The sequence below is a fragment of the Myotis yumanensis genome, unplaced genomic scaffold, assembly GCF_028538775.1.
Source record: "Myotis yumanensis isolate MYYU_CA2020_CCGP unplaced genomic scaffold, mMyoYum1.0.hap1 SCAF_19, whole genome shotgun sequence".
Classification (NCBI taxonomy): Eukaryota; Metazoa; Chordata; class Mammalia; order Chiroptera; family Vespertilionidae; genus Myotis; species Myotis yumanensis.
Window position 1 is genome coordinate 24,625,222 of NW_027223770.1, and position 15,504 is coordinate 24,640,725.

Below are 15,504 nucleotides of genomic sequence, written 5' to 3' on the forward strand. Positions count from 1 at the left end.
CTTCTCTGCTCAACCACTGGAACGCCTGTTTAGAGACTGTCTGTCTACTCGACGGCACACGGAAAGTGTTCAATAAAAAGTGGCTGGACCAATACGTGAAATGCTGAGGGTGGGCAGACTTCAGGTCCGGGCTCAGCTGACCCAACAACAGACTCTTTTCATCTGGTCAGCAGGCCAGTGTCAATCTCACTCGGAAGGAAGGAAAGGCCAGTCAGTAGATGCTTACAGGGTCAAGCATATTTATCAGCTGCTACACAACTTCCATTTCCCGAAAAGCAGAAACAACCACAATATGCAACAATATAAGACAAGCTTAGCACATTTCAGTGCAGCAGCTCAATAGACTAAGACTGAGTCGTCAGACCTGTGGGGGAAATGTTTATGATAATGTCAAATGAAAAACAGGATATAAACTCTGACTTCAACCACATAAAACATGTGCCCAAGGATAAGGACCACACACACACATATGCCATGAGGCTTCTGATAGCATTGTGTGCTTCCTTTCTTCCAAGAAAAACAAAACAAAAAATCATATTTAACAATTTTAAGCCACGGGAAAAAGAGGGCTTTTCTTCTTCTTCTATACTTGGAGCTGGTGTTCTTCCCTTCTTGAATTCTAAAAGAAGTGGTCAATTTCTTACACCATCAACCGTTCAATTTTCTGGAGCCACAGGGTTAAAAGATGCTCTGGATGATTCCCACCACTTGATTCCAGGCCTCCACACCCACTACAACTCCCCCACCCCCCGCCCACCATCCCTGCAGGGAGCAAGCAGAAGGTTGGGCAGGGAAAGAGTAGGACAAGACCCCACAATGAAACAAACTGTACCTTTCTTAGTTGTGGTGAAATATTTTGAGTCCGTCATTTTGGTCCCTTATCTGTGGCCAGACTCTGCAAGAGAAGAGAGGGGTGACTTTCCACTGTGTTCCTTCCATTTTCAGTTCCAGAGCACAGGAGGAGGGGGAGAAGGATCCAGCACACCGTAGTATGGGAAGACAGCTTCTTTTTCTTTTTAACTGAACTTACTGGGGAGACATTGGTTAATAAAATTACATAGGTTTTAGGTGCACAATTCTATGATACATTATCTGTATATTATAGTGTGTTCACCATCCCAAGCCAAGTCTCCTTCCATCACATGGTAAGAAAACCACTCAACCCCAAAACCAGACATCTGAATGGAGAAAACTTCCTCCATTCAAAGAGGCTTAAACATGTAATCCACTAACATCTTTCATTACCATGTGGGAGAGAGATGGTTACTGGTCAGATGAGTGTGACGGGTCAGGGATCATTTCAAAAGTCTCTGGAAACAAAGCCAACATAGCTCTTCTTCAGCCCAGCTGTACTTTTCCAGGCTAAGCTTGTACTGTGGCAGGATGGCAACAGGGCTGTTCCCCAAACAAAATGCCCATAGATTTTGTCTCAGCGATCAGTAGGAAACAATATGTACTGTCTTGGGGCTGCCTTAAATCCTTTGTGGGTCCCATTAGGATAAAGGAATAAAGGCTTGGCTGACAACATGGTACAAAGAAAAAGACCGAATTCTACTTTGCTTCTGCTTTGCAAGGTTGAAAAGGGGTGATGGTACTTTTCCGTGGGAGCTGTGGGAAAGAGCCGCAGAGGCCGCTGCATCTGATGATGCCAGTCCCGCGGTGGGGACTCTAATTGCCACTCCTGGCAGCAGGAGTCGGGGCTGGAGGCAGATCCACAAAGGGAGGACCCACATCGGTCTGGTGCACAGCTCTATCAATCCTCCCCCTTCACGCCTGGCCCAGGGCTCCACACACGGCCACTGTTCAGTTGATAGTTGTTGAAAGGAATGAAAAGGGACCACTGAAGATCACAGGGAGCCTCGAAGACTCTCTGACAGCTCTGTTATGCTATGTAACTATTTGGCATTTGTTTCCCACAGTTTGCTTACATTAAAAACAATTTTCGCCCTCACTGGTTTGGCTCAGTGGATAGAGCGTCAGCCTGCGAACTCAAGGGTCCTGGGTTTGATTCTAGTCAAGGGCATGTACCTTGGTTGCGGGCACATCCCCAGTGGGGGGTGTGCAGGAGGCAGCTGATCGATGTTTATCTCTCATCGATGTTTCTAACTCTTTATCCCTCTCCCTTCCTCTCTGTAGAAAATCAATAAAATATATTGTAAAAAAATAAAAATAAAAACAATTTTCTTTTGAGTGCACATAAAGCCATTTCCTCAGAGAAACCTCACCAACCTAGAGATTCTTTCTGGAGTTCTGAAAATGAGCAAATGAACTCAACAAGATAACGGGATATCTACCACACAATAAAGGGCTGCATGGCTTCAGAAGTCACAGACTTGAAAGCATAACTGGTAGAGGCCCCCAGAACAGGACAGTACCTGTTTAACTCAAGGTGAAGTTTAGTCTAAGAGGCACCAATGAAGGCAAACAGGGCTAAAAACCACAGGCCAAAAGAATCACAGAAAGTAAGAGACAAACCCCTCCCATGTTAAATCTAGAAGGAAGTCCAAGTGGACAAGGCAAAAACTACCTTAGATGTCTAACTTCGGCACTGTCCAGAAACCCCCTTCCCCAGCAGAGGGGCCGAGACGGCTTTCCCCTGGTCTGCAGGCTCAACTCTGTATTCGGAGCATTCAATTCCCAGAACATAACCTGCCGGTGCTGAATCTGTGTTATACGCCACCACCCAGGTGGAGGAAAGGGTGGGAAGTTTGGGGGATTAAACAAAGCAACCAAGTTTCAGGGTCAGTCAGGTCAAACCACAATAGCTGCTTGAGACCCTGACAGCATTGAGCTTTTGATGACATTTCCTTTTACAGGTGCTAAGCAACTACGCACTCACAAACTCAAACTGCTGCCCGGTGGACTGCCTGCCACTTCTCTGCAGTATCTATTTCGCATATTCCTCTGCAGAGGGCCCGATGGGACTGGTGATGCAGAAACTGTATCCCTCTGAAGTTGTTTTATATACAGGAAATTAAAGCAGAGGAGGAAGGGGAGGTGGGGAGAAATGAAAACGCGTTTGCAAAGCTATCCCAGGACACTGATTCAAAAACCTCATTTCACTGGGAAAGATCACCTGCGCCCTGTGGGTCTACGGAGAGTGGCTATCTCGCTGTGTCCTTTCACTGCAGTTGCCTCTTGGATGTCAGTGCAGGGGAGATTTTTCATTCTCTCTGCAGGAACGGAAAAAACCCTACAGTTCAGTCCTAAAGGAGCTCAGTCTTGTAGATGCCACAGGAAAGACTGCTGGCACCGCTCAGCCGTCACCACACATCAGTGGAGGCCAAACGGACCAAGACCTTGTTCTTTGATGAATCTGATTGTGTACAGGAGCAACAATTGAAAGCAGGAGCCCACTGAGGCCAGAGAAAGCTGAGGGTTTGGATTCCATCTTTGGAAGTGGTGGGGCGCATTCAAAAGCAGTAATTGGAGGGAATTTCTGGTTCGGAAGCTGCTCTGGCCAGTGTGATGAGTCACTTTTGCTAAGACAGCATTCTGGGCCAGGATACTCCTCAACTGCAGCATTTACAGGCCAAGGAATAGCTCAAAGGGATGGCACAGTCCAAATTAAAAGAGGAGCACACCTGGAGGACTGGTTTTGTCTTTCAGGAGCAACTGAAAGACACGTAAGTGTGCACACCCATCCTTGGAAGATGACTTTGAAGCCATAATCACAGGACCAGTTCCTGTTAATCTCACTTTTTAAAAAAATCCTTTGACATGCTTGCTTTCTCCTGCCACTAGGCTTTAAAAAAAGGAACCGAGAAATAAAATCTAAAACACAGTAGTTTTCTCTTATGTTTTCTAGAGTTATAAAAGAAGTCCTTGGTGAGAATCACTGATATACCATCCAGGGACAGAGATGTAATATAATCTAAGAGTGTAAAAATGAGGTCCTAGGAAGAAAAGCGAAGGGGGAAAACTCATAAAAATGTTTCCAGCTAGCCCTGGCCGGGGTGGCTCGGTTGGTTGGGTGTCACCCCATGCATGGAAATGTTGCCAGTTCAATTCCTGGTAAAGGCACATGCATGAGCTGCGGGCTTGATAGCCGGTGGGGTGTGCATGAGGCAGCGATCAATGTTTTGCTCTCGATGTTTCTCTCTCTCTCCCCCTCTCCCTTCCTCTCTTTCTCTAAGAATCAATAAAAAATATTTTTTTTTAAAAATTCCCAGCTAAAGATGGGATTTTTAAATTTTATTTTAGCCACTGGAGTTAGGGTTAGGTTTAAGAAAAAAAGAAAGCCTTCACATATCTAAATGTAATTTTATTAACTAGAGATAAAAAACATCTGTGTTTTAAGCTAATGAAATGAATTTAAATCTATAAAAAATACATTAAGAAAATGCATAGTGATATATTCAACTAATAATAACAATAATTTTTAAAAGGGAGTACTGTACTAAAGTTACAGTTCACTTCTCTATAATTCAACTTCCCCTCCTGAAAATGGGGGCATCACCACCTGCTGCTCCACTTATATCACATATTTTTTTCTGATGGGATGTGAGAATGAAAGAATACTGACACATAAACACTGCAAATACTGTGGGGTTCCATTTAGTATATGAAATTCTCGAATAAGTAGGAGAGGTAAAACTAACCTATGGTGATAGAAGTCAGATCAGTGGATGCTTCTAGGAGGGAAGGACTGGCTTGAAGGGGTCACGAAAGAACTCTAGGAGTGATGGAAATTGTGTTTCTTGATGCTATTTTGTTGTATTGCTCCATCACTCACCTTTTTCTGTCTGGGGAACGTTATGTCCTGGGCCTGTATCACTCTCTTAAAGACAATACAGCTTAGGAAACAATGGTACTTCCACCCCAAACACTGTTCCTCCCCCTGCGCTCATCCTTCAGTCTCAGCTCAAACACGGCTGCACCAGGGGGGCCTTCTCTGGACCCCGATGGCAGAGGCCTCCCAACACATGAGTCAATTCCTGTGGACTTCTCCACAGCCTCCTCACAACTCTAATTCGGAATCTGCCCTGTTATGCTCTCTACCCAGTGATTGGCACTATGCCTGGCACAGCCCAGGAGCTCACCAAATGTCTGCTGACAGAATTAATGAAAAGACAGGTTCTCAGAGAAGCTACAAAACCAAAGGCCCATAATCCATCAAGACAAGAGGACTCCCTGCTGAGTGCCAGACGACGATGACTGGACAGACCAGGAACATACGGTTTAGCAGTGAACTTCAACAAACATGGCCAGGCTGATCCAATGCCAGGATGGCTGCCAGGAAATCTCGCTTTGCTACCAACAGCTGTGTGATCCTGGGCAAATCCCTCCATCTGAGCCTTACTGTTACCAACTGTCAAACAAGAGAATTCAACAAAATTAATGGCTTTTCAAGCCCTTCCTTGCTTTTAAACTGTTTAAAAAACAAAAGTGAGCCGAACAGGTTTGGCTCGGTGGATGGAGCGTCGGCCTGCAGACTGAGGAGTCCCGGGTTCGATTCCGGTCGGGGGCATGTGCCTTGGTTGCGGGCACATCCCCACTGGGGGGCGTGCAGGAGGCAGCTGATTGATGTTTCTCTCTCATCGATGTTTCTAATTCTGTATCCCTCTCCCTTCCTCTCTGTGAAAAATCAATAAAATGTATTTAAAAAACAAAAGTGGGCCCTAACCGGTTTGGCTCAGTGGATAGAGCGTCGGCCTGCGGACTGAAAGGTCCCAGGTTCGATTCTGGCCAAGGGCATGTACCTTGGTTGCGGGCACATCCCCAGTAGGAGGTGTGCAAGAGGCAGCTGATCGATGTTTCTCTCCCATCGATGTTTCTAACTCTCTATCCCTCTCCCTTCCTCTGTAAAAAATCAATAAAATATATAACAAAACAAAATAAAACAAAAGTGGGACTGCTCTGATTGATGTAGGGCGGGGGGTGGCTAGAGCCTGGATCATTCCACTCTCCCCTTTCCTCATCTGGGCACCAGACAACCCACTGCTCCATGGGACAGAGTTTGACACGCAGTCTATTAAATGACAGCTAAAGTCCCTCCCACACCTCACATTCTATGACAAACCTATTTCTTCATCAATGAGTGTTCTTCCTGGGTATAAAACGAGGAAATGGACCATGATCATTCTCGGAGCATGACAAACGACGTTTCCAAGAGGACAAGAGAAAAATTCTGAATGCCCCCAGGGCCAGCAAACCCTATTAGGTCTTCAGTAGGAAGAAAAACAGTAAGAAGCCAGCCATTCCCCAAGTGGCCAGCCAATGGCCCGGTGATGACTATTCAAGTCTCAGGGCAGCGATTCATGTCAGAGCAGCCCATGCCCTGCAATCGGATGAGAGGCATGAAGTTGGCAGCACCAGCGCAGCACACTGCACGCTCAGTGAACTAGCAGTTAATTGACAAGGGAGACAACTGGTCTTGTGAGATCAGCAGAGAAGACGTGTTAGGAAAGGCAAAGGGGAAAGAGTATTTGGCAAGCTCTGATCAGCTGCCAAGACCCATCTCTAATTCAAGGATATTCAGGCAGGGAATACTGATCCCTGGAAGCCTGCATTGGTGACTTCCAACTTCAGTGTTGACAACTCTCACTTGTAAATCCTTGCCTGATGAATACCTGCTCAGAAATCTGCTCCAAGGCACATGTTAGCTCAAAGGCAGTCAAGACTAAGCTAGGAAGAGTGAATAAAATGGGCTAGGGTGGTGCCACTGTTTCTTCATTTGGAACAGAAAAGCCAAACTTGGATCATCCCACATGTTTTGTCATTTTAATTCTCAAGGGCAGAGGTTGATTTACTCCACAAATATTCCCCTATTTTGTGTCATGCTCTGGATTATGCCCTGGCCCCTATGAAGCTTAGTGTTTAATAGAGACGATGATTCTACTCACCACCCAGTAACTCTACTCAGACTCATCACTGGTCTGATCGTCTCCTTTTAAAAAGAAAAAGGTACTCACAGGTAAGTACACAAATTCACTTTACAGAAACAGTGAAGGTCAACTTGAAGATTAGGCCCTAGCCGGTTTGGCTCAGTGGATAGAGCACCGGCCTTCGAACTAAAGGGTCCCAGGTTCGATTCCGGTTGGGGGCACATGCCTGGGTTGTGGGCTTGATCCTCAGTGGAGGTCTTGTGGGAGGCAGCCAATCAATGATTCTCTCTCATCATGGATGTTTCTATCTCTCTTGCCCTCTTCCTTCCTCTCTGAAATCAATAAAAATATATATTTTTAAAAACTTATGAAAAAAATAAAAGGTTGAATCAGCAGTAGAGAAACCAGATTTCAGACAATGTAGTCACCAAACTCAGACAGACAGGCTCTTTTCAGTGGCTCAATAACTAGGAGAAAACAAGCTGTTCTTCAGGTGTGGCACGAAATTCAGAACAAAGATGGCAATGGTAGTAGTAATGGTAAACGGATGTGCATTATGGGCTGGACACTATGTAAAGAGTATTAATAAAATCACCAGTTTACAGATGAGAAAACTGAAGCCCAGAGAGGTCATGGCATCTTTCTGGAGTCACGGAGCTAGAAAATGGTAGTGCCAACACTCTCCACCCTTCCCCCACAATGGGGTCCCACGTGTCCCGTTCTGTCAAGCGAGGCAACTCCTCCACTTTGAATGAAGCCCTGCAGAAACACACACTCCAGGCTAAAGGGTATGTAAAATGTGTTGCCACACATCCCTACAGATTCCCTCCATTGTTGAATAACAGGTTATTTTAGGACCAGTCCATCCAGTTTGGACAGCAGAAACATCAAGTTTGGTAACGTGCCTGGTGAAAGCCTGTCTAGATGAGCTTGCCAAGATGCGGGCCTCCTGGGATTTGGGTGAAAACTGATTGGTCAAAATCAATCTCCTGAGACCCATTAGCAATTAAAGGCTCAAATAAAAAAGAAACTAAAGGCAGGCAAATGCCACATGCAAATGTCCCTGTATCAGCCCTGAGTCTCTAGAACCTAATTTTAGAAGCAGGTGCCAGTTCTCAACTATCGACAAGCAATAATGTGTGGAAAGAGCTGCTGTCAAGAAAAAGAAAAGTTCCTCTGGACTTGAAAAAAAAAAAGTAGAGGCTTCTTCTGAACAATATTTAAATTAGTCAAAAAGGGGAGAAAGAGGCCAAAGACTACAAAGCAAAGCTCAACATCTGTTTTCCCACCTATACAATGGGAACACTCTCGGAAGATCTGTCAGGGTTTGTAGTCATCCATTCAGCATGTGTAACAGTGTGGAGCACCGCCAGCTCTGAGGCTGGGACTCTGGCCCGCACAGGAGCATGCACACAGTAGACAAAAGAGTACAAGCCAAAGTCCCTAACATGGCTTCATGGCTCCTAAGCCCTGTATGAGATGTACGCCCCCTTCTGTCTCTCTCACACATACCCTCCCCATCATTACCTCTTGGAACTCTTCTCCCCTACTCCTCCCATCACTCCCTCAGTTCCAGCCATAGGGGCCTCTTTGCTGACCCTGGCACAAAACAGCTATGTTTCCAGCACAGGGCCTTTGCACACACGGTTCACTTGACCAGAGTGACTTTCTCTTCAAATAGCTTTATGACTTAATCTCACTTCTTCTTTTTTATGCCTTTTATTTTTTTAAGATTTTTAAAATTGATTTTTAGAGAGAAAGGAAGGGAGAGGAATAGAGAGAGAGAAAAAAACATCATGAGACCAAAACATCAATCAGCTGTCGCCTGGATGGCCCCTACTGGGGATCAAGCCGCAACTTGGGAACGTGCCCTGACCAGGAATTGACCCAGCAACCTTTTGGTGCACAGGATGATGCTCAACCAAATGAGCCACACTGGCCAGGGCAGTTCCTCACCTCTTTTAAGTCTTGGCTCATATGTCACCTTTTCACTGAGGCCTTCTCTAACCACCTTATTTAAAAGTGTGTACATCCCCGACCAATCCACCCCACTTCTATCCTCCTCCTTTCCTCCGTTTGCTTTTTTTCAAAGTATGTATCACTAACATAATATAAAATGTATTTACATTGTCTATTTTTCCTTCCTCCATAATATGAATTCCATGAGGACAACGATTTTTTCCATTTTGTTTACTACTGTATTCCTAGTTCCTAGATTGGTACCTGAGAAAGAGTAGGTGCTCAATAAATATCTGAATGACTAGTGCTCCACTCTCCTTCTGGGAAAATGTCATGCTCTGTAAACCAACCTGAGCTAGAGAGCAGGGTGTGCCAGGGGCAGAGCTACACCTGCTCCAGTTGTCAAGCTATTTTGACAAAACTGAAACTGAAAATGCTGGACCCCATAGCCCATTTTACAGCCAACAAATGTAAAGTAAGTAAATAAATTATAACAGAAAAGAAAGGGCAAAGGGTAGATGATCAGGTAACAACAACTCCAATGGGAAAAATGTTCAGGCGACTTCCTTCAGTGAGGCCAGACCACCATCTCTTGCTCCCATAGGCATCAGATTACAGAGTGATCAGAGAGCTATGGGAGGTGGGGGTACAAATGCTGGGGTGCCGGGGGTGGGGGGGCTCTGACACAGGCTATGAGGCTTTGATGCGAGCACCGCTAGGCCCTTCCTTCTGCTTATAACCCTGCAGGCCCACAGGCCTCCTTCAGAGTTCCTCTCATTACCAAGCTCTTCGTTGCTTTTGCTCTTGCTGATCCTCTGCCTGGATTATCCTGTCTGGCTTCTAGAGTGACTGCTCCAACTTAACCTTCAAATCTCAGCTTAGATGACATCATTCAAAGATACCATCCCTGCATGCAGTAAGACATCTTCTGTCCTCACTCCCCAGTGGTCCTGTTCATCTGTGTACTGACCACCTCCCACATGCCATAAACATGTCTACACGAGGGGGATGCAACCGTGAATGAAATTTCTGGGAGGATACACCCTAATGGCAGACAGGAACCACACGCAGGATAAATAAGTAGAATATAAAGTATCTTAGATAGCAATAAATGCTATGTAGAAAGAGAGAGCAGGGAAGGATAGGAAGCTTGGGGGTGGAGGGGAAGGTTGAAATTTAACCAGGGTGGCCACAGAAGGCCTCCTGGAGAGAAGGTGATAGGTGACATTGTCTGGGCATAAGAAATAGTGCAAAGGTGGGAGTGTAACTGGCCTGTTTGAGGAAAAGCAGGTGATGTGGCTCAGGCTGAGTGAGCACTGAGCGGGGAGGGGGGTGATGAGGTCAGAAGAGAATGGAGAGGGCCTTCCAGGTCAAGGTAAGGACTCTGGCTTTTTCTTGGTGAGCTGGAAGCCACTGAGGGTTCTGAGCAGGAGTCCTGAGATCTGACTTACATTTCAACAGGTGCTGGGGGCTGTACTTCTGTTTCCCTCATGGCTTATCAGTTTTTCTAATTATTACATTTGTTTTCTACTTCATCTTTGTCTCTCTCCCCCGTTAGAATGTAGTAAGCAAGTCAAGGACAGAAACTGTCTGTTTTGTTTACCTATCCTCACACTTAGCCCCGTGCCAGGCATAGAGCAGGGTCTGAAATAAAGACTGGATGAGTGATTGCTGGATGTATGAAGGTTCTGCCTTCAGTGTCTCAACATCCAACCACCCAACCCTTAGAGATCACAGACGAAAGACCACAGAAGCAGATTCAACAGCTGCCTGTAATAAAATGTTGTCATTCTACTCTCAACATGCTGAAGACCCAAAAAGCAATCGGTGTGGTAAAAAGAATGTGCTACCCAAGTCTATTCCTCTACAGAGCTCAGCTATATCTAATGTTTTCTGTGTTAAAAAGGGAAGAGTAGGTTTTAAAGCAGCGGCTCTCAACCTCTGGGTTGCGACCCCTTTGGCGGTCGAACGACCCTTTCATAGAGGTCGCCTAAGACCATCCTGCATAGCAGATATTTACATAATGATTCATAACAGTAGCAACATTACAGTTAGGAAGTAGCAACGAAAATAATTTTATGGTTGGGTCACAACATGAGGAACTGTATTTAAAGGGCCAGAAGGTTGAGAACCACTGTTTTAAAGCTTTTGAGTCCTGACTTCCAAATCTACCACCTTCCAGCTCAAGTCCACATGGTAATCTGGGGGACAGACCAAGGCATCCTGGCTGATGATGAACTCTGGGCATTCTGGAGTCAACCAGTCATACTCTCATCTTAACTAGAAGAGACCTCCTGACTTCAGGGAGACCCTCTTAAGGAAGGTCAGAGGTCAAGCCCAAGGCTAAAAACCCAAAAAGTATGGGGCTTAGGAGTCTAGAACCAAACCCAAGCTCCTCCTCAACCCCATTAAATAACGGGAGATAATCCAAGAACCAGGGGTTGGGAATGGAAAGGTGGCCACAGCAGGTAGGATGGGGTCTCTCCAAGGGTCTACAGCATCACAGGCACAACCATACAACCGTAAAATGAGAGTTACAATGTCAAATACCTGAGGGGCTTGTGACCTAAAATGTCAATACATACAAAGCCCTCAGCAGTGCCAGCCACCTAGTACTTGATAAATGTTAGCCACTATTACTACTACATAGGAAGGGAGGTTACCACCAGCACCTCCCTGCTGCCCCCCACCCCCCAGGTCTCTGGAGGCCCTGAGGCATGCTGGTGGCTGGCTGGGTGGTAGCAACAGTAGTTTGAGAGTAGTTAACCCCACCACAGGTCAGGTTTTTCCCTATCCCTCTGGGGCAGCATGAGGATACATCTGGAAAGTGCTCTGAATTCATTAGGAGTCAAGGAATCCTGACGATTCAATGCAATATCCCACTCATCTGTTCATTCACTAAACACTTACTGTGTGCCAGACCTTTCACTAGGTGCTGGAGATGCAGACAGTTAAGACAAGTCCTGTCCAAAGATTAAGAGCCATTTACTTAGAAGAGAGCCAAGTAAGCAGTCAATGACAACCCATTGTGATCAGAGTCAGGGACATCAAAGGCATCTAGTTCAGGCTGGCATGGTGTGCGGGAATGCTCACATGGGAGGCACCAAGTAGGGGTGCAGCAAAGGGAGGATGGTGACAGGAAATGTGTTTAGGCAGGGGGAGCAGCACAAAGCAATAACGTAGAGGTACAGAGTTGGAGCTTTGCCGAAAAGCAAATGCTTCCAGCTCACCAAGGTGGAGTAGGAAGATGAGGCGGAAGCGCCAGGCAGGGGTCAGAGTCCACGACTTGGAGGTCATGCTAAGGAATTTGAGTTTTAGCTTGAGGGCAATGAAGAGCCACTGATGGATATTCAAGCAGGATTTTTTTGGTAAAGGATTCCCCAACTGCTCAAGTGATCTCTTCTCTCTGGAGTTATTTGTTCCTCTCTGTGTAAAGAGAAAAAGAACACAGAAACAGCTTCTGGGTTGTGATCATTTCTGAGTGACCTTCAGGCAAGAAGACCTATTCAGAAAAAGAAACACCTTCAAGTAACAGACGCCCCCCTCCCTCCACTGTTAGAAATACACCAAAGAGCAAAGCCCACCCCCAAGCCATGACTGCTCGCGGTAAGCGTCTCAGACTTTGGCATCAGGCGGTGTGTGTGTGTGTGTGTGTGTGTGTGTGTGTGTGTGTGTTTCTGGGAAGTGAGCAGTCAAGACACACCACCGTTTTAGAAGACGACTAGAAAAAAGATGAAAGTCCAAGCCCAAAGCCAGCAGGACCAACGAACTCAACTGAGTCGGAAACACTTTTAGGAAGTGAAAGGAGAAGGGTGGGAGAAGTCCTGTGTACATAAAGGTCTGTTTGCAGAAGGAAGTAACACCCCACAGACCAGGGGTGACAGGCGGAGGCCCTCCGTAGGCACCCACTGCCAAGGGTTAGGGCACCCATTACAACAACACCAGGCTCTGCACAAAGCTCCTCCTCGAACCCTGACACACACAGGGGACGAGAGGCGGGGCGGGTATTATTTTAGAGCCAGGCACAGGAGGCCAGCCTAAGTGAGTCGTCCAGGTCACACGACCAGGAAGCTGCGGAACGGAGCTGAGGACCCGGGGCCGGCAGATGGGGAGTCTTTCCTTGATCCCGCTGAGCCTTTCTAGCCGCTGGGAGGGGGGCGGGGGAGCCTCTGCTGAACCCACACGTGATAGACAGACAACCTGTACAGAACCTCTAAGGCGCCCGCGTCTTTGGAAACGAGTGGAGCTGCTCAACGACAGTTTGTAAGAGGTCAGACCAGCCTGGTGGGCTCCACTCAGGACAGGGAGCCAGACGCTCCGAACGCTGCTCATGTTCCTGCCGTCGGCGACCAGCCGCTGTGTCTCCCTTGGAAGGATGGGGATAAGGTGACAATATTAAGTTTCTGTGAATTCGATGGGATTAGGAGAACAGATCACAGAGTGGTTTTTTTTAAAAATTAAAGGTACTACGGTCATATTTATATCACAGGGGCATGTGGAAACCTTCACGGGTTCACGAAGTCTTATAACACCCAGGAACGGGTAGGGGGGCAGCAGGTCTCTCTCGTGCCGCTGCTAGGGAAACTGAGGTAGAACGGGAGCAAGTGAAGTGTGTGCAAAGGAAGAAGCTCAGACTCACAGAGCCTCGTCCTCGGGCCATCAAACCACGTCATCATCTCCCGGGCCGGACGGTCACCGTCTCCCGGGCCAGACGTCACCGTCTCCTGGGCCGGACGGGATCTCCCCAGCCAGGAAGCCCTTGGGCCTGCCCTGTCCTCAGAGAGGATGGTCCTCCAGGGATCTTGTGGTTCCTCTTTATTCCAAAGGGAATGCAGCTCGGCCACGCTCAAGAAAGGTTCCGGAATATTCTTATAAAAATTCGTTCCACGCACAGCCTGTTGGGTGTCTCCCACTTGCCCAGGGTCGGGGAATAAACTTCCACTCTTGCCTGGAAGGCAGTCAGTCACCTATAGGAACTGCCTGCAATGCCCCTGGTGAAGATTGACAGAGAAGCAGGAAGGCCATCGCTTTACCTCGATGTCAACAGGTATAATGGCAGCTAAAGATACAAAACAGCGCCGACGCCCCAAGCCGCCCGGCTTCTCTTTGGTCTCTGTGCCCGGCAGGTGCCTGAGAGCCCGGGGAGGAGCCCCGATGCTGTTTGACCTTACAGGTGTGATTTGACCTCCCCGTGCCTCGGTTTACCGGCAGGTAAAACGGGGGTGACCGCAGCAGCGATCTCACGGGGCTGCGGGGAAGTTTCCATGCAGCACTGTTAAGTCCAGTGCTCAGCGCCGAGCCCGGGACACAGGAGGGGTTCAGTAACCAGCTCCGAGCATCTGCATCGGCGTCTTTAGCACGATTACAGGTGTGTCCCCCAGATAACCCGATCCCGAGGCGCCAACGACAGACCAAACCCAAGTCCAGCCCGGAGCGGGCGGCTGTTTCTTGAGTTTTTGTGTTTTTTTTTTTCCCTTTCGAACCTTGGCAACGAGATAAAGCCTTGAACGACCAGGAATCCTCAAGGTGGCCACAGGGGAGAGCGTGAGGGGGAAACCGGGACGCGAAGAGGAGTTTCCGCTCCGGCCAAGCGCACGCTCCTCGGGGCCTAAGTCTAGGAATCGGTCCTGGAGGGCGCCCCGGGACGGGCTGCGGAACCCGGGACGGGCTGAGGCGCAGGTCCGCGGAGGGTGGGCGTGAATGAATGAACCTGCAGTCCTCCTGCCTCGTGGGGGCCTGGGAAGCCACTCTCCGCGCTCTCGCTCCCCCCACCCCCGCCCCGTCCTCTCATGACCTTTGACCCTGCACACCCCTCACCTCAGACCCCCGAGTCCCCGCCCCGCGCCTTCTCCTGCCTCGCCTGACTCCCTGCTTCCTCACCCGCAGGTCCGAACGGCTCCCGGCGCCACGGCACGGCTCGGCTGGGCAGCAAAATGTCCGCGGCCTCGTCCCCTCCGCTCTCCCGGTGCGACAGTGCAGCCGGCTGCTCCGAGCCCCACGGCTGTCACCTGCGGAGCGGAAGTGAGCTGCTTGCGCATGGGCACTTCCGGTGGACGCACGGCCTGGGGGCGGGGTCAAAGGTGCCACCCCGGGCGGGTTGCTGGGCCCGCGGGGCGGGGCCAGGAGGGGGCGGGGCCCCGGCGGTTAACCCCTTCGTGGCCGCGGCGCTGCTTCTCCAATGCGTCTCGCAGGGCTTTTAGAACAATTAGCCAGTGTCAGCGGCTGAGTAATTTAACGGGGATGGAAAACCTCGTAGACTCGGCTTTGAGGTCCATCTCTTCCTTCTGTGCTCCAGACGGAAAAACGGAGGCTCCGAGGGGGGCAGTGTTTTCTCAAGATAAAGTCAAAACTAGAGCTGCAAGTCTAGTCTAGTGCTCGCTGCCTTTCAGGGCAGCCCTTGGGGAATGTTAGGGGGAATGGAATGCTTTAGGGCAGCGGTTCTCAACCTGTGGGTCGCGACCCCTTTGGGGGTCGAACGACCCTTTCACAGGGGTCGCCTAAGACCATCGGAAAACACATATATAATTACATATTGTTTTGTGATAAATCACTATGCTTTAATTATGTTCAATTTGTAACAATGAAATTGGGGGTCACCACAACATGAGGAACTGTATTAAAGGGTCGTGGCATTAGGAAGGTTGAGAACCACTGCTTTAGGGGAAAGCATCCGACCGTCCCAGGAACGTTGATCCAAGGAGAACTTCACAAGGTCCCC

At 48.3% G+C, this 15,504-nt stretch overlaps 1 protein-coding gene across 4 annotated transcripts in view; it reads right to left on the reverse strand.

The window, feature by feature from the left end:
• The window catches only part of AP1B1 (adaptor related protein complex 1 subunit beta 1), a 41,734-nt gene extending 26,928 nt beyond the window's left edge, over positions 1-14,806 (reverse strand). For 2 of the 4 annotated variants that reach the window (XM_070400257.1, XM_070400254.1), the window contains exons 1-2: positions 14,667-14,806; positions 833-895 (exon numbers count right to left, since the gene is read on the reverse strand). In XM_070400257.1, the coding sequence (XP_070256358.1) occupies positions 833-869 (37 nt within the window). In that variant the 5' untranslated portion in view covers positions 870-895; positions 14,667-14,806. Of the gene's footprint in view, positions 1-832; positions 896-2,527; positions 2,673-13,425; positions 13,447-14,666 lie in introns of those variants that run through there. The other 2 variants (XM_070400256.1, XM_070400255.1) reach the window with 2 other exon arrangements.
• Positions 14,807-15,504: the final 698 nt, after the last annotated feature.